Below are 23,134 nucleotides of genomic sequence, written 5' to 3'. Positions count from 1 at the left end.
TCAGGTAAACTCAGGGCCATACTAGATTAGGTTAAGTCCTCATCCAATGACTGATGTTCCTATAAGGCGGCCATGTGACAAGTTAAAGGACACATGGGGAGAACACCATGTGATGATGGAGACACACACTGGAGTGATGCAGCTACAAACCAAGGAACACCAAGGACCACCAGCAATGCCTAGGGCTAGGGGAGAGGCATGGAACAGATTCTCCCACAGAACTGCCAGAAGAAACCAGCATTGCCAACAACTTATTTCAGACTTCTAGCCTCCAGAATTGTGAGAGAATAAATTTTTGTTGTTTTCAGCCTTCCAATTTGTGATAATTTGCTATGGTAGCCCTAGGAAAATAATACATCTGGATCCAGCTTTCCCCTCACATCATCGTTTTCTCCATCCTTCCCGTGTCTACATATTGTTGTTCCAGATTAAAGATATCTTGATGTCACAAGTGCTGGGAATTGTTTTTGTGACTCTTTCTCTTGGTGGCTCTGTGGTGATTGACTCCCAGGGACAAAAGGAGGTAAAAATATCTTTATTATTCTATTTTAAAAACAAAATTCTCCATAGTCTTAATATTCAATTTTTTTCTGCTAAACTAGTTTATATTACTTCAGGTATTTTAAGTACAGTCCAAGAAATATTCATAGCAAGAAAATTAATTTCCATGTCTCCAATTATTAAACCCATTCTATGTGCCATTCTTGTTGAAGGATTTGCAATAACTTTCTTTTGGCAAACGTATCATGGAAGGAAAGTGACGAAGGGGAAGGAATGAGGAAGTGCCAGCATATTTTGAATTTACTGAGTAGCTACTCAATTCTAGGCACTACATCACAAATCTAGGCACCTTCATACACTTTGATTTAGTCTTCCTAACAGCCTATGAAACACAGTGTAATTTCTCTTCTTATAGCTGAGGAAAAGAAAACCTAAAGACAAATAACCACAGTCACCCTGATAGTAAGTAAAGAATTTAAACCAGACCTGTTTGACCTCAAAGCCCAAACCTGACTCCAAACTGTTTTTCAAGGTCAAACTGCTCTGCCAGACCATTCACTTGTAGAAAGAGTATTTGAAAATCTGGCTAGTTTCATGTTCTCACAAATAGTCACTGAATAAGAACAACTACTGCTATTTTTTTTAAAGTACCTACTATGTATAAGGTATTTTGCAAATTATTTATTTTTAATACTGACAGGTGGTTTCCATATCTGTGGCTACTTGGAACTGACCTTTAAGGAGGGCAAATAAAGTAAAATATAAATCCAACGGTATCTTATAAGTAAATACCAAATGTTGTTTTCTTAGAAAAGATTTCAGACACATAATGCTGTTGGCACATGCCTGGAAGAAACTCAGCTGCAGTAGGGTCCCCCTATCCCTGCCATAATGCCTACTACAGATGGAATACAACAGCAAAAACACTGGTGAACCACACATTGTTATGTTCCAAAAGAGTTTTCATTATTTTCCTGTAACTACTACAGTTTTCAAAACACAAAATACCTTATCCTCTCAGAAAATTTGATGACTCTGCTTGGCTGGTGCTCTATAGCACACCCAGTCTGCCTACTGCCTAACTGAGCATTGTGGTCACATGTGGAGATTACTTTTTAGAACCTTTAGGCTATTGAGGACCATGTGCCCTTTTTCACAGGGCCCGGGAGGCACCTTGGCTACTTTTCTTCCCATGGATTTCACACACTATACAATCACTACATAAGTAATCATCTCCCTCTGCAACTGGGCCATTAATGTAAAAATTATTTTGTGTCTCCCTGATCACTTTCCTCTGACATTCCCTAGAGATTTGTCAGCCCTAATGACCGTGCCTCCTTCCCCCAGCCAGAGAGTACGACTTTAAGGAAGAGATCTTATTTCCTAATTCTCAGAGAAAACAGGTGTTATCAGGTGGGAGTTCCGAATTTTCCCTCAATTACTGTCTGCATCCACTTCTGTTCAAACATCCTTCCTTTGTAACTGTCCAGGTGCTCTGCACCTACGCTTTCACATCCCATTCCCCAGGAACCTAACCTAAGCTACTGCTCCCCTAAGTTTTAACCCCACACCTCCAGAGCTATTAATACTTCCTTTCAGAATACAAAGAAAGTAAAGCCTTTGTCATATGAACGGCAAAGGAACATAATATGCTCATTAAATCACAAACCATTTGGTTCAGCTATTTCCCTAGTTTTTCTTTTCTTCATATCTAGGCTTTCAAAAAAAAAAAAAAGAAAAAGAAAGAAAAAAACCTCCACTCCTCCTCCAGCCAAGGCTACCTGGCTTCAGTTTCTACCAATACTGCGTTTCTCAAGGTAAGCAGTGATACCTGAGTCCTTCCATCCAATCTGTGCTCGGGTGCTCATCCATCCTTTTTGTACCTGGCCTTTCTGAACATGTGGCTTTGGTGACTATTCTTTCCCAACTTCTTTGTCACTGGTGGCTCCTAGGGGAGAACGCTCCTCCTTTGGCTCCTCTTTCTCTGTCTTGCTCCTTCCAAGTTGTATGACCCAGATGAGCCCTGCACTCCTTCCAGCTTGGGAGATCCAGTAAGACCAAAGACTATCCCAGGTACAGATGATGTCATTTCCTCTGTATGCTCAGTGAACCTCCACAGTAGCAACACCTCGTTGGATTGTAACTGTTTAGGCTAAACAATTTATTTGTCTCTAAAACTGTAGATTCACCAAGCATTTGACATGCCCATGAAAGTTTAGTTCTCAAACGGCAAACAACTATTAACATCATAGAAATGGCTTCCCTTTTAAGTAATGCAAAATTACACAACACACAGAAACAGAGACAATGTGTAACAAATCAGTAATCAAATGACAAAATAAGTAATTCTTTAATCCTCTTTTAAAAGGGATTTTTATTTTGGGAGAAATTTGATGAAATCAACATATCCTTTCACCAGTTTTTTTTTTTTTTTTAAGTCCAAACACAAAATTTAAAACAAAAGTACAGAGTTCAAGGAGCTTCTAAAGTCTGTCCATTGATTCCTTATAAACTTAAGACTCTGAACTTTGCTACGAGAAAAGGGAGAGATTCAGAATGGGCAAACAATTTAAAAAGATCATAATAATTATAGTCCACTATGGAATACAAGCAGAACAAGAGACGTATTAATCATAACAACCATTTCAGGGAAGTCAAGGACATTACTTTCCTTATACAATACAGTTACTTATCTCCTTCTCACTAAATTTATTCCAGCCTTCAGCATACACTTGTGAATGCTCATTAAATGAAAGACATTTGCTATTTCTTGCATAAATGTCCTTTTAAAACAACTTGAAGTCTTCGCTACTTGAGACTTTTCTAACCTGTTCATGCTTAAGAGTCTGTTTGATAATGACTATGCCAAAAGGTTGTCCTGCCCTGACTATAAATTAGATAAGAAAAGCCTTTCCTGTCTACCCACAGGGCATCCTTACCTAGGCAGGAGCCCTGCTGAGTCCGTTCTGCCTTTTGCTTAACTACAAGTGGTAAATATAAGAGACTGATGTTTGAATAAATTGTGAAATCATCCAAATTATTTTACATTCCTAGCCTAGAAAAATCTCCTTAAAAAATATTTAAGTCTTTTGACAGCTACAGGTAGCATTTGATTCTGCTTGAAAGCCCAAGTGTAAGGGTGTCAAAAACCATTAGTATTTTAATAGCTCCCTTTCTTAGGTTATTTGGCAGGCATAAGTTCATCAGGAAAAGAACAAAAAATACTCTCAATAGGCCAATGACATTTAGAAAATCAAGTAATTTTAATATATTGTTCCTTATACTTTTTCTACTTTAAAATAAGATACAGTTAAAATAAATGAAAATGGTAGTTGTCAACATTTACTACTTCGATAGAGTTGTCCTCATTGTTTCCAAAGAAGACTTAAGGCAGTTAGTGCTCAGTAGACACCAATGGAAACCTTAGAAATGTCCTAATTCTGCCTCAAGACAAACTCTTGCTGTGTGAGAAAAGGCAGGTCAAGAAACAAGGCGTCCCAAGAGCCAGTGGATTGGGGATGGGGGAGGGGTGGCTATATATGAAGTTTTGATATATCAACAACAAAGCCCGTCTTGTGTGCCTCCCTTAGAAAAATATGCTAGTTCAAAGATATCTAACCAGCTTCACATTTAACTCTGACTTCAAATCTTAGAGTGGCAGAGCAGCTGTGCCTGGAGGCAATACAATCTTATTTCTATAAAAATCTCTCAAAGTGCCATATATAAGTGGAAGAGTAAAAATAGATAATCAAATCCAAATTAAGGCTATTAAGAATTGATTTAGTGTAAAGATAATATAGCAAGATTTTGTTTAGGTTATGGATGCTCTCTAAAAATGCATAATACTTGTTTGCCTAAAATTTTGATTATGTTTTATCTTATTTTGTCACAGTTAAATAGTTTTATCATTAGGGGTTTTAACTGCATATAGTTTATAGAATTCTTTCTGATTACTCTCTATCCATTTAACTGGAAAAAAAATCCCACTGTACCACTTATGAAAAGAGAACCACCTAATGAGGATGCAAACGAACTGCAGGCAGATGCAGCATAAGGTGTGGTTCAACAATTCATATCTGTGGAGCCTTTATCACAAAAGTTTTACAGACAGTTTACAGAGTGTACAGAGGAAGAGAAGTCCCTAGGAGAGTAGAAATTAATGTATCCTGAAAAACACTAGTCACTCAGTGGTATACCAGAGGTTACAAAGAAAACAATCAAGAAAAGAAAAAGAAATGAGAAAAGCAAAGTCTTCTTTCAACCTTCGTTGTATAGGCTCCACTACTGTGTAATTCCTCTCAACTTCTTGATCTCTTTTCTGCTTCTCCTTCACTTCATTACTCACCTGACTCCATTCCTAAGGTTCAGTCCTCAACTTGCCATTCTCGTTTTAAAGATTCTCCTTTAGATAACTCACTTGCTTATGAATTATTAGCAATTCTCTGTGAGGGTGTCTTAACCTAGAGCTCTAGGCTGGGCCTCTTTCCTTTTTGACTTTTTTTTTCTTCCCCTCTTTGACTTTTCCCCCATCCCTAGCAGCCGATTCATACTGGCATAGAGGTTGCCATGAAGTCCTTCCAATCCCTCCCTCTCACTTACACTTTAGTTCCATACTAACTATGGGGACCTGTCATTTTCATGCTCAAAAACCTCAACAATCCAAATTTCTTGGCCTGGTGTCAGACTCGCAATATATTTCTTCCCCATCTGGTACTTTATTTTAAACTGGGCCAGCTGATTTCTTAACACTCAAACACCATAGTATGATATTTATTAAAATGCACTAATAAATATTTTAATTATCTTGATTTAAAAGAGGAGATTTTACTATTTTCTGTAGACTATAGAAAATCTTTATGTTTGGACTGTGTTGAATAAAGAAAATAGATAATGTCCTGTACTCATCAACAAATACATTCTTTTGTTTTAATGTTGCCACACTTTGCTTGACTAAGGGAAAGATATTTAATAAGTAGCCCTCCACTTCTAAGAAGCCAGTAACCAAATCAAAATTGAATCTCCCCTCCCCTACATCTGATCCAACAACTCTTTGAAGCTATGCATAGACCAAACAATCAAATATCTCCTTTTGATGATAGATAACTTCAAGGGAGGAGATGGGAAGCGGTTAACTGTGTTCACAGCTGGAACTTCAGCAACTGGCATATCAAATTATTTGGGTGACATTAAGATATTTTTCTCCTTAATATACATTAATAGTTCCATTCAAGTATAAACATAAATATGTCTGTTCATTCAACACATTCTTTTAAACACTTACATGCCTGATACCAATCCAACTAAGTATTGGGGTTACAGCAGTCAACAAGACAGATATGCTCCTTTATGCTTTGTTTCCACTCTGATGAAACTCATGAGTACTGTGACAGACACTGAATAAAAACATCTTCAGGGCAGTGTGTATTATAAAATGGGAAGACTAGGGTGTTACTAGAATGTACAGTTCTACAAGGTTCAGACTGGGGTTCAGAAAGGACCTCCTGAAAAACTGCATACATGCTGCTGCTGCTGCTGCTGCTGCTAGGCTCACTCTTGCCCTTGGGTTTTGGCCTCCTTTCTACTCATCCTTCAAGTCTCAGCTTGCATTTCAGATCCTTTCTGGAAGTCAGCTCTAAACTGTCCTCGTGAAGTCTGGATCAGTCTTTCTGACTTTCTGGTCTTGCCAAAATTTTTTATGTTACCTCTAACCTGGCATTTACCAAAAGTAGGGCAATTATTACTAGTCTGTCTTTCAATTAGATGGTGCATTCTTGGAAGGTATCTATAAATCTTAAGTGCCTAGCAACAGCTTAATAAATTTTGCTGAATAAATAAAGATTTAGCACATATTTCATTTCTGCCTGTGCCTTTACAGCCAAAGCAAAAGATAACAGGTACAACTTGTAACCAAAGTGTTTTTGGTAGAGGTTTGGACCACAGCACAAAGGCTGCATAATTCAGTGATTAAGATGTCTGCTTCTGAAGTCCACTGAAGTTAGAATGCTTGAGGTCAGTTTGTTAAAATACATATAGGGACATTTTAGCCCCAACATCCAGGAGGATACTTTGCCAGAATTTTTTTCTATTCTGAGAGAAAAGATGCTCTGTCTATATAAAAAAGAAACCTAAGAAGTCTGAGACTATAGCTATGATTTAAGAAGGCACAGACAATACACAGACAGCAAAAGATATACAGACAATAAAAAATTAAAATTGCAGCTAATAAACTCAAATTTAGGCTTTGGATATATATTTTTTACCCAAGCTTTCTATAATATTTCTAAAAGAGCATAGGTTTATTAACAAAAATGTTTTAATACTGAGTTTATTAAAAGAAATAAAAAGTGGTCATAATTAATTCCAGATTATTTTCATAATCCAAACCTCAGACTAGGAAAACAGTGCTATCTAGTGGTTAAATTTGGGAAGAAGAGATGAGGCACACCAGAGGCTGGAGAACCTCTGAGAGGCTGTGTCTCAATTATTCAACTTTATGTTACAAGGTAAAAAAATGTATGCACATAAGTCACCAGCTCATGGATGGGAAAGGAATTAGACATGGATTCAAGCAGTTATATTAAGAGTATGGCATGGCAAAGAAAGTAACAACTTGGACTCTGAAGTCGGATAGGCACGCATTCAAAATTTGACTACATGCCCTTAAACAAGTTATCAGACCTCTTTAATACTTGACTAGTTTCAACTATGAAATGGAGATAAAAATATTGACTCTCTGATAGAAATATTTGAGAAGGTTAAATGGGTAATATGCATAAAACATTCATCATAGTGCTTGGCATTTAGTAAGCCAAATATCTCAGTAAACATTAGCTTATTAATATTATCATTATTTCACATAGGCTATAAATGAATTTCAAATAGCTGTGGAAAATCTTTTAAATCTTTAAAAATAAGTTATGAGATCAATAACAATATATACTTGTACAAAATACAAATATTAGACATCAATTTTAAGTATATAAAAGCAAATTAAAAAATAAGTTCAATCTTACATTTCAATCACATAGTTCAGTTGTAGGGTTAGTATTTTCAATGAAAACAAAGTAGTTTTTAGAAATAGAAAGATTACACAATGAACTCCAAAATGTCATCCTATACTAAAAATAATCACTACCCTTTTTGCAATGAAGACATTTTCCTTAACCAAATCCTGCATTTTTGAGCATCTAGTCCAATAAATCTACATACACACAATTCTTAAGATAAATTTGGTCATTTGGATTTCTTTCTACTTGGTTAGAAATATGAAGGGAAAACAACAGAAATATGAATAGAAAATACTTTCTAAAAATGTAAGAATTCATCACATTTATATTAGAACAGAGAATTTGATCTTTGTGATATATCTTGTTTGGCTTGCTGTATAATCTACTAGCTTAATTATCTTAACAGCCTTAGAACTTAAGCCAGTACACATTAGCTTTATAAAAATGCAATGCTCATCTGCTGTATATATAATAAACAGAAACATTACAATTTATAAGTAATTGTATCTGAGCCATTATATCCCAGACACTTTACTAATATTATAGTCACAAGGCTGAGTTCTCCAAGACCAGTGTACAAAGTTATCAGAACTAATTTTCCCCCACATAGTATCTAAAAATATATATTTTAAATTAACTGTAGGATGGTATATGCATATCATTAATCATATCACAATCATTGTGTTTGGCTGTGGCTCTTTTTTAATGACTTAAAATGGGGGCTGAGTTCATTATGTTGTTAATATTAATAATAAAAAATAACTGAAGTACATATACAAAATCAAAAAAGAAATACAATAGGAAATGGAACCATATTCTGGTCACAGCTGTGTCACTAACCAGCTCTGTACTCTTTGGAAGTCTTCACCCTCTGGGTTTCTATTTATTCATGGATAATACAAAATCATCCTTAAGATCAGGATAGATCTACTCTCTACAGGTTTTGCCATTGTAAAATATGTCACAATGGCTCTAAATCATAACCCTAAATTTAGGAATTACTTAATTATTCACAGTGAACTTCTCTGACTTATTCCAACTCTTTTTATTTGTATTGTTATACAAGAGAAAGGCAAGATAAAAACAACAAAAAAGACCTATTTAAGAGACTGCAGTATATTTTTACCTTAATTGTCATTTGTTAAGCACCTACTATATATACTTTACCTTCGGCAGTAAGGATCCACACACCTATTAAAAGGTAATTACATCCATGTCTTTTTCTTATTTACCTAATAATTATTTTAGGCTTCTCTAGAAATTGGCAAAGGTTTTTCTCTCAGTCACATGTTAATAATTCCAGAACTTAACTCATCTGCACCCAAAAAACTCATACAAAATCTGTCAAGTTTTTTTACATTTATAAATCTGGCAAACATTAGTGACAATCTCACTAATGGCAAACATTAGTGACAATCTCACTAATCTCACAGCACCCACAATCAATGAATGTGTTTTGACTGTGGAAGGTAGGCAGGACCCAAGGACATAACACAGAGGGAAAAGAACAAAAGCAAATAAAACCCAATCAACATGAAATGGTATCCTGAACAGAGCAGAGAGTTCTATGCGGTTGGGCATGGAGGACTGGTTAGAGATTTTTGACAGGAGTCCATCTTAGATAAATATCAGAGACTAAGTTAATTCACCTTCTTAGTGATTTTATCACATCCTTCCACAATAACACCACATGAAGCTCATCTACACTTACGATTTTGCCAAAATGCCAGTTAAGGTATTTCTAACTGCACTGGCAAATGTGGGAGATTAAAACAGATGACAGATTTAATACTTCAAATTGTATCTTGACATATAGTAAGTCCACTACTTTAAAAAGTGTTGTGAGAAAGAGTGCCTTGGATAACACTGATCAGCAATGATTGAACGTTAACTTCAGATAATTAAAATAATAAAAAATTCACTAGAGACCTGATAGAAGAACCTAAGACACAACCTCAAGGCAATAATATAAGGATGAAAAATACGAGTATGCAGTCTCATAGCAAATATGTACATGCACACATTTTTACTATTTTAGTTATACTGGAACCTGAGAATTTCACAGCAGTCTACTAAAATCACAGATCAATAGGATAAAAGTAGATAAGAAGAATGTGCAATTTATAAATACGGTTTATTACCATGGTTACAAACATTCAGAACAGGCCTCTGAGACACTGGACTGAGACTCTGCCGAACATCTGTTAAAAAAATATATAAAATAAACTTAATATAGAGGTCTGTGCATCTCAAGAAGGAAAACAGTATTAGACATACTTTTTTCTAAGGTTATGTATTTCTGGCAGCAAAGTAATGCTTCAATACCCTGAAATACTTGAAGCAGTAATGTTATGACTTTTACTTCCCATTTAATTATGCTACTGTAAACTCCACTGGGATAAGGTACATATGGTTCTTTAGATGAGACTTGTCACACTAATCAGGATTTTCTAGGTTCGGTGCATTGATTTGTTAATGTGCTACTGACATCGGCCAACTGGAATGCATATCTCTCTGACATTTGTCTGTGCAAGGGATTAAGCAAACTTACGAAACTTCTGAACAGTTGTTGCCCACGGCACTGCATTCTTGACATACAACTTTAAAAGAATGAGAAAAACAGGGTTCTTTCTCTGTGATAGCTCCCTAGAAAGTAACACGAAACAAGTATAGGGTTCACCTTTTCGCATCGGTGTCCTTTTTCTTCTGTTGCGGAAGGCAGCCCCGGACTGCAAGGCCTCCAGCAGATTATCCATCACTCCTGTCTCATCACCCTCTGTGAAAAGAGATGCAGGGAATTCCATCAGCCCTCAGGGTTACCATAGCAATGTCAAAGCATATACAAAAACTGGTGATGGTGATGGTAGGGAGAAAAAAGATCGGATGCTGGGACTAAGCTAGCAATTTCAAAATAAGACAGGACTTTAACTCTCTCATTAAATCAACTATCTTTTAATGAAAACTGCCTCATTAGTGCCTATGTTACTGTGCACTAAAGAGGGCCGAGTTCCACTGATTCACTTCAGAGCACTGCTTTTATAGTCCAACAGCACAATTACCTTAAATGGAATGTGTTTCTAGTCATGTTTGAGTCTTGAGTTATAAATCACATTTCCTTTGTAGAAATGAGCTATTTTCAAGGCATCATCCTCTATTCTAAAGTCAACCAGGTATGGGAGAGAGTAGTTTTTTTTTGTTTGTTTGTTTTTTTTGAGACGGAGTCTCGCTCTATCGCCCAGGCTGGAGTGCAGTGGCGAGATCTCTACTCACTGCAAGCTCTGCCTTCCAGGTTTATGCCATCCTCCTGCCTCAGCCTCCCAGTAGCTGGGCCTACAGGAGCCTGCCATCACGCACGGCTAATTTTTCGTATTTTTAGTAGAGATGGGCTTTCACCATATTAGCTAGAAGGGTCTCGATCTCCTGACCTCATGATCTGCCCGCCTCAGACTCCCAAAGTGTTGGGATTACAGGCGTGAGCCACTGTGCACAGCCCGGGAGAGTGTTTTTGTCGTTACTGAGATTCTGCTGTCTAAACTTATCAGACAAATTATATTTCCATGCTAACTTTTGTGAACATGCTTCCAACAATTGATTTTTCATATCAGAAGACAATCATCCCCTGACTTGAGGTGACACAGAACAATCACTACAAAATTTTACAGAATGTATAGGTTTATCTTCTATAATGAAAAATAAATCAAAAGAGGCTCTCTGAAATCAAAAGGACTGCATTCCATTAAGATTACTTTAAATTGATATCCTGTATATAATTAAGGAAGGACATGGATATAGAGCCAATTATCTCTACAAAGAACAGATTATGCCTGTAATACTTATAAGTATTTATAGTTATCAATGTTAAATATTGTTCAAAGAAAGCAGGAGAAAAAGCTTCAAAGGAACTACTGGCCTAAACCAAATTCAAGGAAACCATAAGGACTTTTTGCCCATCCAGACAAGGTAACTTGCAGGCATTCTTTATGAAATTGTATGGTTGGTATACTGCTACATTTAAAATAATGGAAAGCTATTTTCCTTCAAACTTTTTATTTTATTTTTTCCCTTTTGTTACACAATCCCTTTACAGAGAAAAGATGAAAAGTGAATGCAGTAGAATACAAATAACATACTCATTTACAGTTTATAAACAGATATATAAATATAAATATGTATCAGCCCCTTTTCCATCTGCTGCTATTTCATATTTTTAGAAGAGTACTAAACCTTGTAGGTGTTATCAAAAAAGGTGGGTGAGAAATAGAATATTTGGAAGTTGTGAATTTACAGTAAATGTAATTCTAAGTGATTTGATGGCTATTTTAACTAAAATATATTAAATATTTCAGACAGCTAAATAAGTAGCTATTTGAAAATTTATATTCAAATTCAACTATATTTTTCCTTAAAAAACTGCAGGCAATGTCAAATATTTAAGATAGTAAAAGAAAAAGAAAACATTTCAAAATCTAAAATTACAATTTTAAATCTTTTTTAAGCAGTCATGAGATTGAAAAAAAATCCTAGTACTCATATCAAATAGAAACAAATAAACATGTTTTCATATTGATAGCATTAATTATAAAGGAGGGGGGAAAAAGAAATCCAAGTAACTTCTGAATACTTTAACGGCATAAAGTTTAAGGGAAAAAAACTATAAAGAAAATGTGAACTTTCTTCTTAGTAAACTTATTGTTGGTAGTGGTATTGATATAGTGATTCTCAGACTATTGTGTGTGTATAAAAGATGGAGAAGATGTGTAAATGTGCTGATGTGCTCACTGTGGGAAAGAAAATGGAAATATGGAATTGGAGAAAAAGAAAAAGAACCAAGAAGGGTTGGATTGGATTTATAGGTATTAATGTAAACTCAAGGCTTAACAAAACAAAACAAAACAAATCAAACAAACAAACAAACAAACAAAAAAACTCTTTTCCTATAACACTATAGTAGTATCAATGAGCATTTGGATCTTGGTTTCTAGCTACCATTACTAGCCCTAAAATCTTGGTTTCTAACGAGCTCTCCTGCCCTCAGATCTTGGTTTCTACATACCATTACTCCCTAAAAGGAATGACAATGCTTACAGAAATGGCTGATTCTAGAACTGAGGCCAAGAAAGTGTGAAATGAGTCAGAAACATATTGTTGTGCCAGAAAATAAGAAAGTGTTCAAAAATAGATAGTGATATGTTGAAAAGACAGAGAAGCCAGATTGAAACATTGCTGTGGCCAAATTTAGGACAACTGAGTATCAAATAAATAATGATGGGAATGGGATTATTGCACACTGAGGAAAAAAGAATCATGCATCCATAGTGATACTAAAAAATATATAGTAATAAAAATGTAGGAAGGAGAGTTCCTCTTTAAAGAAGAGCGTCAACTAATAGATATCAAAGATATGAGGGAAATACAAAATTCACCACATTACAATTCACATAGTAAGAAATGATTCAGGCAGGAGTCATCAACAGTTGCAAAAACTATTGTGTGTAAGGATGTAGAGGAACAGGATATAGAGAAATCTGGTAGATACCACCTTATCCAAATAATCAAATTTGACATTACCAATAATGTGGAATATGCTGATATCAATTGCCTCCTGAAGTGATGCACAACTTAACCCGTGTAGCACTTCACACAAAAATATTTAACTTGAATCTGAATACCAGGCAACAATCATAGAAATCCAAAGTGAGGGACATTCTGTGACACAACTGGCCTAGGATCTAAAAATGTATCAATATCATGAAAGACAAAGAGAGGAAGAAATAGAGAAAGAGAGAAGAAAAGGCTACAGAACTGTTCTAGATTAAAGGAGACTAAAGAGGCATGACAATTAAGCATGGAGGAGTTCCTGATTAACCCCTGAATTGAAAGAAGTTATATATGACATTATTGGGATAATTGGAGAAATTTGAATATGGACTGGATATCAGATAATTACATTGTACCAATGTTAAGTTATCAGAGTGTGATAACTGTATTATGGTTCACTAGAATAATCTCATTGTTCTTAGGCAATAAATGCTGACAGTTTTAGGCTCACAAAGCAACTTACACAGTCTCATGTTTATTACTTCATGCCTTTGAACATGCTATTATATCTACACAGAACATCTGTCTCACTTTCTTCACCAAGCTAGCTCTTACCCTTCCTTCAAAACAGAGAACTGAGAATCCTTTCCTGACTCATGTGACATAAACTAGGTGCCCCTCTGTGTCCCAGTGGTCTGTAATACATATACCAATAAATTCTTTACAATGTTATATTGTTTATGTGACTGTTTCTACCACTAAACCATGAGCTCACTGAGGGCAGGGATTATAGATTTCACTTATCTTCAACACCTGGCAAAATACAACTATTATATAGAGAGTGTTCAATAAATATATGCTGGCTAAATTAGCTAAATATATGTTGACTAAATTAGCTAAGATGGTCAGCTGGAAGGGTTGATTATGCAGGAGAATAAAGGTCATAGATGGACAGGGGTCCAGGGAAGAGCTGGGAGTACATTCCCGCCACCATTCTAAACAACACAGCTTTCTTTCTTCCTTTTCCCTTGTCTCATACATCTATTTAGTTGTCAAATACTATAGATTGAAATTCCTCATTATCTCCTGAACTAATCTGCTGTTCCTTTTCTAACTACACTTTATGTTGGTATTACAGAACTGAATTATTTTTTATCTGGAATACTGCATGAGTTGCCTAGTCACATTGCTTCCAGTTTCTCCCTAATTCTGCCCGTGCATTACTGATAAGTCCTACAGCAGAAATGATCTTCAGTTCCCCTGGTCACAAAGTTTCAATATATCTCAGTTCTTACAATATAAAGTTCCAACTCTTTTTTTCATTTTTATTTTTAATTTTCTTTTTTTTTGCTCAAATGGATTTTGACAGATAAAGTCCAAACTCTAATTCTTACCCCAACAATGATTTCAATTGTATTTCCAATGTTATCTCTTACTTCCAACCATCACAACCTGTTCTTTAGCTAAAGGCAACTGCCTGTGATTCTCTACAAACATTCTTTCTCTCGTCCATCACTGTCCACTGTCTACCCCTGCTCTCATCCTCCAGAGCAGATGGCTATTTTTGGCCTTCACTCTCACATGCATAATGGGAAGAATACAATAATGAAGTAAAACAACTTGCATTCTAGTCTGAGCTTTCAACTAACTACCTGTGAGACACTAGACTATTATTTACATAATCATTCCTGACACATGCAATACAGACAATACCTGTCTAGGGTTAATGAGGGAATCAAATGAGATAATACAAATGAAAGCACTTGATAAATTGCTAAATGATATACAAATATAAGGAAACAAATTCACAGATAAAATCCATGGTAAATTATAGGACATGTATGAAATGCCTGCTTATTATTAAATGTTTCAAGCACTGTTTTAGATATATTACAAATGAAGGAAGTCTTTTTTTTTTTTTTTGAGATAGATTCTTGCTCTGTCGCCAAGACTGGAGTGCAGTGGCGTGATCTCTGCTCACTGCAACCTCTGCCTCGCGGGTCCAAGAGATTCTCCTGTCTCAGCCTCCCAAGTAGCTGGGATTACAGGCGTGCACCACCATGCCCAGCTAATTTTTGCATTTTTACTAGAGACAGAGTTTCACCATGTTGGCCAGGCTGGTCTCGAACTCCTGACCTCAGGTTATCTGCCAGCCTAGGCTTCCCAAAGTGCTGGGATAACAGGCATGAGTCACCGCACATGGCCGAGGGAAGTCTTTTATAGTGTATTCTATTATGCTCTTCATTAGGTATAATATCATTTCTAAGAAAAACTCTGACTTGAAGTACAAATAGACTCTTGAAATAAACCAAAGTGTAAGATGGGGACATATAAAGAAGATGTTCTTCCAAATGTTAAAAATGCATTTAGAACATTCAACCAACACATGTTCACCTGGCATATGGTACTGTGTGCCAGGATGTTACTAGGCACTAAAGATACCTAAGACCCATGCATATGGTACTCTGTGCCAGGATGTTACTAGGCACCAAGATACCTAGGCCCCAAGGGTAAACACGAAAGCATTTCTGCTCTCACAAGCAGAAAAGTGTATATATGAGTTACTGGAGATGTACAGCTTCCTAGTGAATGATGACTTGAAGAATAAGCAGGAGTTACTCATGTTAGGGACTGGAGAGGGAATAGCATTCTCGGCAAAAGGAATAACAGGTACGAAGGCAAAAAGTATGAATAAAAACAAAAAATGAGGTATAATAAGGTGTTTAAATGATTTATATTTACAATATTCTAACACAGACCAGAGAAGTTAAAATTGGTCAGTTTTTCTTATAGAGTAGAATTCAATTTCTCCAGCTATAATTTATATTAAAAATATTTATAGTTTCTCCCCTGGTGTGAAAACTCTTAAATAAATAGACTAACTGCAAAAGTCAAAGATTTCCTATATCTGAATAACGTATCATCTTAATTTGTAAATGGTATTTTAAAAAATTGCACTGTGTCAAAGGAAATGGAGAAGGGAGAGTTAAGGACATTTTTAAAGTGGAATCAATAGGTCTTAGGAACCGAAAGAGGGCAGAACTGCTAAGGACATGTCTGAGATCTCTGCGGCCCATGGCTGGAGGAAAAGAAAATATGAAATTTAAATATTATTGATTTTGATGGGGAACAAAGATTGGAAAATATAATGAGTTTCCTTTTGGACATGTTAATGGAAGGTGCTAGCAGGGACCTCCAGATAACTTCTGGAAGACAGCTGGAAATTCGGGCCTCAAATTCAGACAAAAATGTGGGTAATATTTTTGGAAGTCATTTCCATATTGTAAAAAATACTCATTCAGCACTCTGGAAAAGTATATGCCTGAATCAGGAGAGGTGGCATCTTGGAAACCACCTAAGTTTAAAGGACAGGAGAAAAAACATAAGTCAGTGATCCAGTAGGAGCTCTCTTTCCTAATACATTTTCTTCAGCCAAGGTACAGCACTGAAATTTTAAATAACTAAGGATACAAAGAAGATCCTAAAAGGTTCTAGAATGCTGAAAGCAAGTAAACAAATGAAAACAGGTCAAATACGTAGGAAGGAAATAAGACTAGGACTGGATTTCTCAATGGCAACACTGAATTCCAAAAGATAGGCAAGAAATGGTTTCCAAATTCTGAAGCGAAATTATTTCCAGTGAAGAGATGATTATGTTGCTAATCTGATGAGGATAGAAAATGGACATTTTTCAGGCCGGGCGCGGTGGCTCACGCCTGTAATCCCAGCACTTTGGGAGGCCGAGGCGGGTGGATCACAAGGTCAGGAGATCGAGACCATCCTGGCTAACATGGTGAAACCCCGTCTCTACTAAAAACAATACAAAAAAAAAAATTAGCCGGGCGCAGCGGTGGGTGCCTGTAGTCCCAGCTACTCGGGAGGCTGAGGCAGGAAAATGGCGTGAACCTGGGAGGCGGAGCTTGCAGTGAGCCGAGATAGCGCCACTGCACTCCGGCCTGGGCAAAAGAGCGAGATTCTGTCTCAAAAAAAAAAAAAAAAGAAAATGGACATTTTTCAAACATACAAGTGTCTATACATGCCATCTTAGAAAGAGACTGCAAGATGTGCTTTTGCAAAACCAAAACAAGAGGGGTAGAATAGTAAGAAAGAGGAAAACATGGCATCCAGAAAAGGAGAAGGGACAAGAGAACAAAGTGGCAAAGGAATTCCCAGGATGTCCCAGTCTCAGAGCAGCCAGTTCAGAATCACATGGATCACATGGGAGGAAACTGGGCCATGGGACAGAGTAGTGGCCACAGAACCGATAGCAAATCTATTGTGTCGGACCATTTGCAAAATGATTGCTGATTATTTCCCAGATCCATTGAAGACTTTGGATAATACAGTAACAGGTATGTATGTACAAATACTAAACAAACTTTTTGAAAAGTCTCTATTAATCTAGAAACAACAAGATTGTCCTATAGGAAATGCTGTAGTCTGAATATGTTAGACTTGATCTCTAATGCAATGGTATTAAAAGGTAGGGTCTTTATGAGGTGATTAGTTCATGAGGGCAGAAATATCATGAATGGGATTAGTGGCCTTATAAAAGAGGTTCAAGGAAGCTGTTAGTCCCTTCCACCACGTGAGGACACAGCAGCAAGACACCATGTATGGAGCAGATAGTGAGGCATCACCAGGCATAGAATTTGCTGGCATCATGATCTTGTATTTCCCAGCCTTCAGAACTGCAAGAAATAAATTTCTGTTGTATATAAATTACCCAGTCTAAGGTGTTTTTGTTATAGCAGCAGGAATAAACTAAGACAGAAAACAAGGAATACTGAAATTTGGGGTAAAGAAAAAAAACTTAAAAATTAAAAAAAAGAAGAAAAATAAAGAAAACGAAGTATATTTACATAGTGCCAATATTATAAACACTGGCCATTCTGTTGGCCATCAACTGTGATATAATTATAATGAAAGACAATGGGGTAAAGCAAGAGGGGTACACAAGGTGGATTAGCGGTGAGAGGGCATTAGGGAACTAAATCAGGAACTCAGTAATGTCTAAAATAAAAAATTGATACATAACAGTCTATGCTATTATCTAGAAATAAGGAACACATAAATATAAGAAGAAATAACTAAGAATTAAAAGTGATTGCCTCTGGGAAGTGGGAGAAGGTTGAGAGGAGTGAGGGAGAAGATATTTTATCATGCTATGAGCCTATTATATTTAATTTAGGAATTTGTAGACATTGATAAATACAAGATAGTTAAAAATTTTATTGAAAGAGAAAGAAGATGACTGAGGAAGAGAATGTGAAGGAAGAGGTTGATTCTTGACCTAAAGATGCTTACCTCTGAGAAGGGGAGGAAGACAGGTGAAAATGGTACAACACAACAGGATGAATATTATGACAGAGATATTCAGCATGTGGTACAGGGTGGTGCGCACGTAGCATGGGGCAGAGGGAGAAGGAACAGCAGTTACGGAAGGCTCAGAATATCTGAGACTTAAAGAACTGATTTAAGAGTGCCAGAGCTGCCAAAACAGACAAGACCCAGCTAAAGCTGTCAGGAAAGCTGTACAAGGCAGGGATTCTTGAAGAATGTGCAATGGATATGAGTAGGAAGAGATAATGGGGTAATGCTGCAAGGTGAAGGTGAAGACAGGGCCAACTCACCAAGGGCTGAATATACCATGCTATGGAGTTTAGATTTTAAAGGAGCCATCAAGTCATTTTAAGCTAGGAAGTAACATGGTCAAATTTCTACTTTAGAAAGAATATTTTGACAAGAGACAAGACTAAAGGCAAAAACCAAACAAACAAAAAACAAACCCAAGAGGCATGTTTAATGATTTAAATCTAGACAAAATGTGATTTCAGGGCCCAAATAAGTTATAGAAGTGGTGAAAATAGAAAAGAGAAAGGAGGAGACATAGAGAAATCTTGGTCTCCGTGGACGTGAATATTATAAAAAATATAAAGTTAAGGCTGATTTCCAGGCATTTGGCTCGGCCAATTGTATATATATTGATCTCATTTGCCAAGTACAGAACTGTCTTTCTTTGGTGGTAGAATGAGTTTGATCTAGACAGGAGTTCAATTTTGGATATGTTAAGTTGAAATGTTCACGAGATATACAAATACAAAGTGATTCAAGGTGTCTAGAGGGCTGATAGAGTCACAGGTTTAAAACTTGGGAAAGGAATTGGTTAACTAATACATTCAACTTAGAAGCATAGGTTGTACCTGAAACTATGGAAAAGAGTACAAGCATAGTAAATTGGTAGAGAACACTAGTTTTGAATTCATCCATTTAGATTCAAACCAATGGCTCCCCAACTAACAATCAGTATTATTGGGCATATTACTTAGTCCCTAAAGCCCTCATTTATTCCTCTTAAACGTTGAAAGGGCAAGAAGAACAGCACCTATTTCACAAAATATTGGGAGGATTAAAACAGATAAATCACGTACAATGCTCAGTAGGGTGGTGCCTGGCTCATATTAAGAGCTTACTAACAGTGAATCTTTGTTATTTTGCTTATTGATATTATGGTAGAGCTTGAGCTCTCTTAGGGAGACAGTGTGTAGTGACAGGAAAAGAGAGCTGAGGGTAATGCACAAGGCAAACTAATAGGAAAAGGTGCTTTTAAGAGGAAATGACTATTATCAACCTGTGACCATTTTCCATTGTGTTTACTTTGTGTGTGCTTTTATAGCTCCTCTTTTACTCTCCACTGTCTCCTGACATACTTTCCTAAAGTCAAACGACTATATATTACTATTATTTATTTATTTAGAGGTGAAGTCTTGCTCTGTCGCCCAGGCTAGAGTGCAGTGGCGCGATCTCGGCTCACTACAAACTCCACCTCCCAGGTTCAAGTGATTCTCCTGTCTCAGTCTCCTGAGTAGCTGGGACTACAGGTGCACGCTACCACACCAGCTAATTTTTTGTATTTTTAGTAGAGACGGGTTTTCACCATGTTAGCCAGGATGGTCTCAATCTCCTGACCTCGTGATCTACCCGCTTTGGCCGCCCAAAGTGCTGGGATTACAGGTGTGAGCCACGGTGCCCAGCCTATATTATTATTATTTTTTGAAGACAGCTCGGTCACCCAGGCTGGAGTGAAGTGGTGTGATCTCAGCTCATGGCAACCTTTGCCTCCCAGGTTCAAGTGATTCTCATGCTTCAGCCTTCAGAGTAGCTGGGATTATAGGCATGTGCCACAATGCCTGGCTAATTTTTTGTATTTTTAGTAGAGATGGTGTTTCACCATGTTGCCCAGGCTGGTCTTGAACTCCTGAGCTCAGGCAATCTGCCTGCTTCGGCCTCCCAAAGTGTTGGGATTACAGGAGTGAGCTACCAAGCCCAGCGACATTTTCTAATACTTCAGTAGTAGTAAGTGACATAAAGATTACAATCTGGAATTTGGAATGGGACTAGGGAAGGAAAGCGCAGTTTCCCCAAAGGTTGAAAGTGTGCAGTTGATATACAAAATTCATAGGCTTATAGTTTAACCCAATTCTAGAAGAAAAACCACACGCGGGCACACACACACACAGAGTTGCTCTAACATAATTACATGAATTACTCCTCTATGATTCTGGTTATAGAGATTTTTGGGAAAAAGATTATATGGCTTCTCTTGGTAACCCAGTTCAGTCTTTAACTAGCTAGAACAAAGCTCAAAATACTACTTAAACCAGACAGCAAAAAGACAGGAATAACTTCAAACAAAGTCTTTGAACTTGTCTTAATCCAGATGTGAAACTGAAAATTTATTTGAGTCAAGGGAGTTAGAAAGCCAATTTTCATTGGGATTTAACTGATAAAATGATAATCAGAACAGTTTGCTTTCATACTGTAATTAAGTGACTGGCTCAACCAAAAGAAGTGGAATTTTATGGGGAAAAAACTCCAATAGGTTAATATTTCTGTTTTTTTCTCTCTTATTCTTCATGATTTGTACAAATTTCATTAAATATATTTCTGTTATAAGTTAGGAGAAAAAACTAGAATATTTTACAAGAAAGGAAGTTTTATTTATTTTTTCCTTAAAATAGAGCACCCAAGAGCAAAGTTAAAGAGTGAAACTCCTGGGCTTGAATCTTGCTTCTTACTCTTATCAGCTGTGTGCTCCTTAAAGACCACCCCGGTCTCCTTGTGCCTCTTCATACCTATAAGATGAGGATAATAACAGTATTTATCCTCAAAGGCTATTGTGAAGATTAAGCAAGGTATAAAGAGCTTAGCACAGTGCCCCCCATATGTAAGGCCTAAAAAAATTAGCTATTCATATTTTTAATATTTTGATGACTATTCTTGTTCACTAATATAGCAAATATTGCTGATTAGTCAATGCAACACATTCATTGTCTACCTTCTCCTTCCTTCCACAGAGGCTAGGAAAGCTAAAATTTCTCTCTGTGGCTCCTTTGCAGCTAAGCTAGGGGTGGCCATGTGATGCATTTCTGTCTAATAAGGCATATATGTACATAAAGTATGGTATTCCTAGAAATAAAAGATGTATATGTTGATAACCACTCTTCCTCTTCCTATCTTAAATATGGCCTGGAATTATGGCAGCTATGACTGCTATCATATGTTACCACCTCCTTCTTCCTATCTTGGATAGGCTTGGATCTGTAGCATCCATCTTATACTTATGAGTACAGACCACAAGGCCATTCTTTTAGTTGCTCTGGATAAAACATACGGCTTGCATGAAAAAAGAATTTAAAAAACAAACAACTGTAGCAGTATGGCAAATTATTTTATAGTGAGATCGTTTTTATACTTAATATTTGGATTTTGAAACATGAAATGTTTATAATCATAATGTACAACTGTGTAAAAGTGTGATTAAATTGTGAACATCTTAGGCATCAAAAAAAAAAAAAAAAAAAAAAAAAAAAAAAAAAAAAAAAACATACGGCTTGCTGGAGTCCAGGAGGCAGAGGTTGCAGTGAGCTGAGATCACGCCTCAGCACTATAGCCTGGGTGACACAGCAAGACCCTGTCTCAGAAAAATCCCATGACCAACAACAAAAAATAAGGCTACATTTTCAAAGTTTAAGTGAAAAATATTTCGCAGCTACATTAGAATGTGTAAACCATAATTAGCATACAATTTATTACATTGTATCCAAATTTGAATCTAAATAATTTCGTATCTTACACTAAATAGGATTATAGCAATGATATTTATGAAATAAAGGATTATTATTCTACAAACTCTCCAGCTTAAAAAAAAAACCTATTCTTGGATGTCACGAACAAACTATGATTGAATTTTAACTATATACACAACCAGGAAAAATGGTAATATAAATATACTATAACAAATTGTATCATATTGTTATTAATTCTTAATTTCCAAATTTCTTATGATTTAGATTCTGTTGTAAGAAAATAATTCCGGATAAAAAAGCTACTTATCTGCTCACTTAATTGTCTACTCAAATAAAAAAGATACAATCATTTTTGGAATATAAACATATTAAGGCACAAGATTTAAGAGTAACCATACAATGGATGAATTTGTCTTTACAAAAATAAGGAGATATATCACATTAAAAAAAAAAAAAAAAACTTCAGTACATAAGACAGCATTTCCTAAAGTGTGCACCACAGAACACTAGTCCTATAAGATGCTCTGTGTGTATGTGTTTAGGGAGAGGGGGTAGAGAAGGTGGCTCTGTGGTAAAATAAGTTTGGATAATAATGTGCAACAGAGGCTGGGTGCTGTGGCTCATGCCTGTAATCCCAGCAACTTGGGAGACTGAGGCAGGAGGATCACTTGAACCCAAGAGTTCAAGACTAGCCTGGGCAACATAGTGAGACCTTGTCTCTTAAAAAAAAAAAGCCAGTATGGTGGTGTATGCCTGTAGTCCCAGCTACTCAAGAGGTTGACGTGGGGGGATCACTCGAGCCCAGGAAGTTGAGGTTGCAGTGACCTGTAGCTGAGCCACTGCATTGCAGCCTGGGTGACAAAGTGAGACCTTGTCTCAGTAATAACAATAATAATGTGTAACATGTACTACTCTTGGTGATTCATATCAAATACACATGACAAGTCAATTCATGATAAAGGTGGCATTTCAAATCAGTAGAAGATTAAAAAAATGTGT

The 23,134-nt window shown here is 36.5% G+C and overlaps 1 protein-coding gene across 6 annotated transcripts in view; it reads right to left on the bottom strand.

Annotated features, from left to right (window-relative positions):
- The window catches only part of DIAPH3 (diaphanous related formin 3), a 507,090-nt gene that overhangs the window by 100,493 nt on the left and 383,463 nt on the right, over window positions 1–23,134 (bottom strand). For 5 of the 6 annotated variants that reach the window (XM_055244170.2, XM_055244171.2, XM_063618796.1 and 2 more), the window contains 2 exons: window positions 10,189–10,284; window positions 9,650–9,709 (listed from right to left, as the gene is read on the bottom strand). In XM_055244170.2, coding sequence (XP_055100145.2) covers window positions 9,650–9,709; window positions 10,189–10,284 — 156 coding nt within the window. The remainder of the gene's footprint in view (window positions 1–9,649; window positions 9,710–10,188; window positions 10,285–23,134) is intronic. The other variant, XM_063618797.1, reaches the window with a different exon arrangement.

The sequence above is a fragment of the Symphalangus syndactylus genome, chromosome 15, assembly GCF_028878055.3.
Source record: "Symphalangus syndactylus isolate Jambi chromosome 15, NHGRI_mSymSyn1-v2.1_pri, whole genome shotgun sequence".
Classification (NCBI taxonomy): Eukaryota; Metazoa; Chordata; class Mammalia; order Primates; family Hylobatidae; genus Symphalangus; species Symphalangus syndactylus.
The sequence above is the reverse complement of the archived record's forward strand: the minus strand, read 5'-3'. Positions and strand labels throughout refer to the sequence as shown.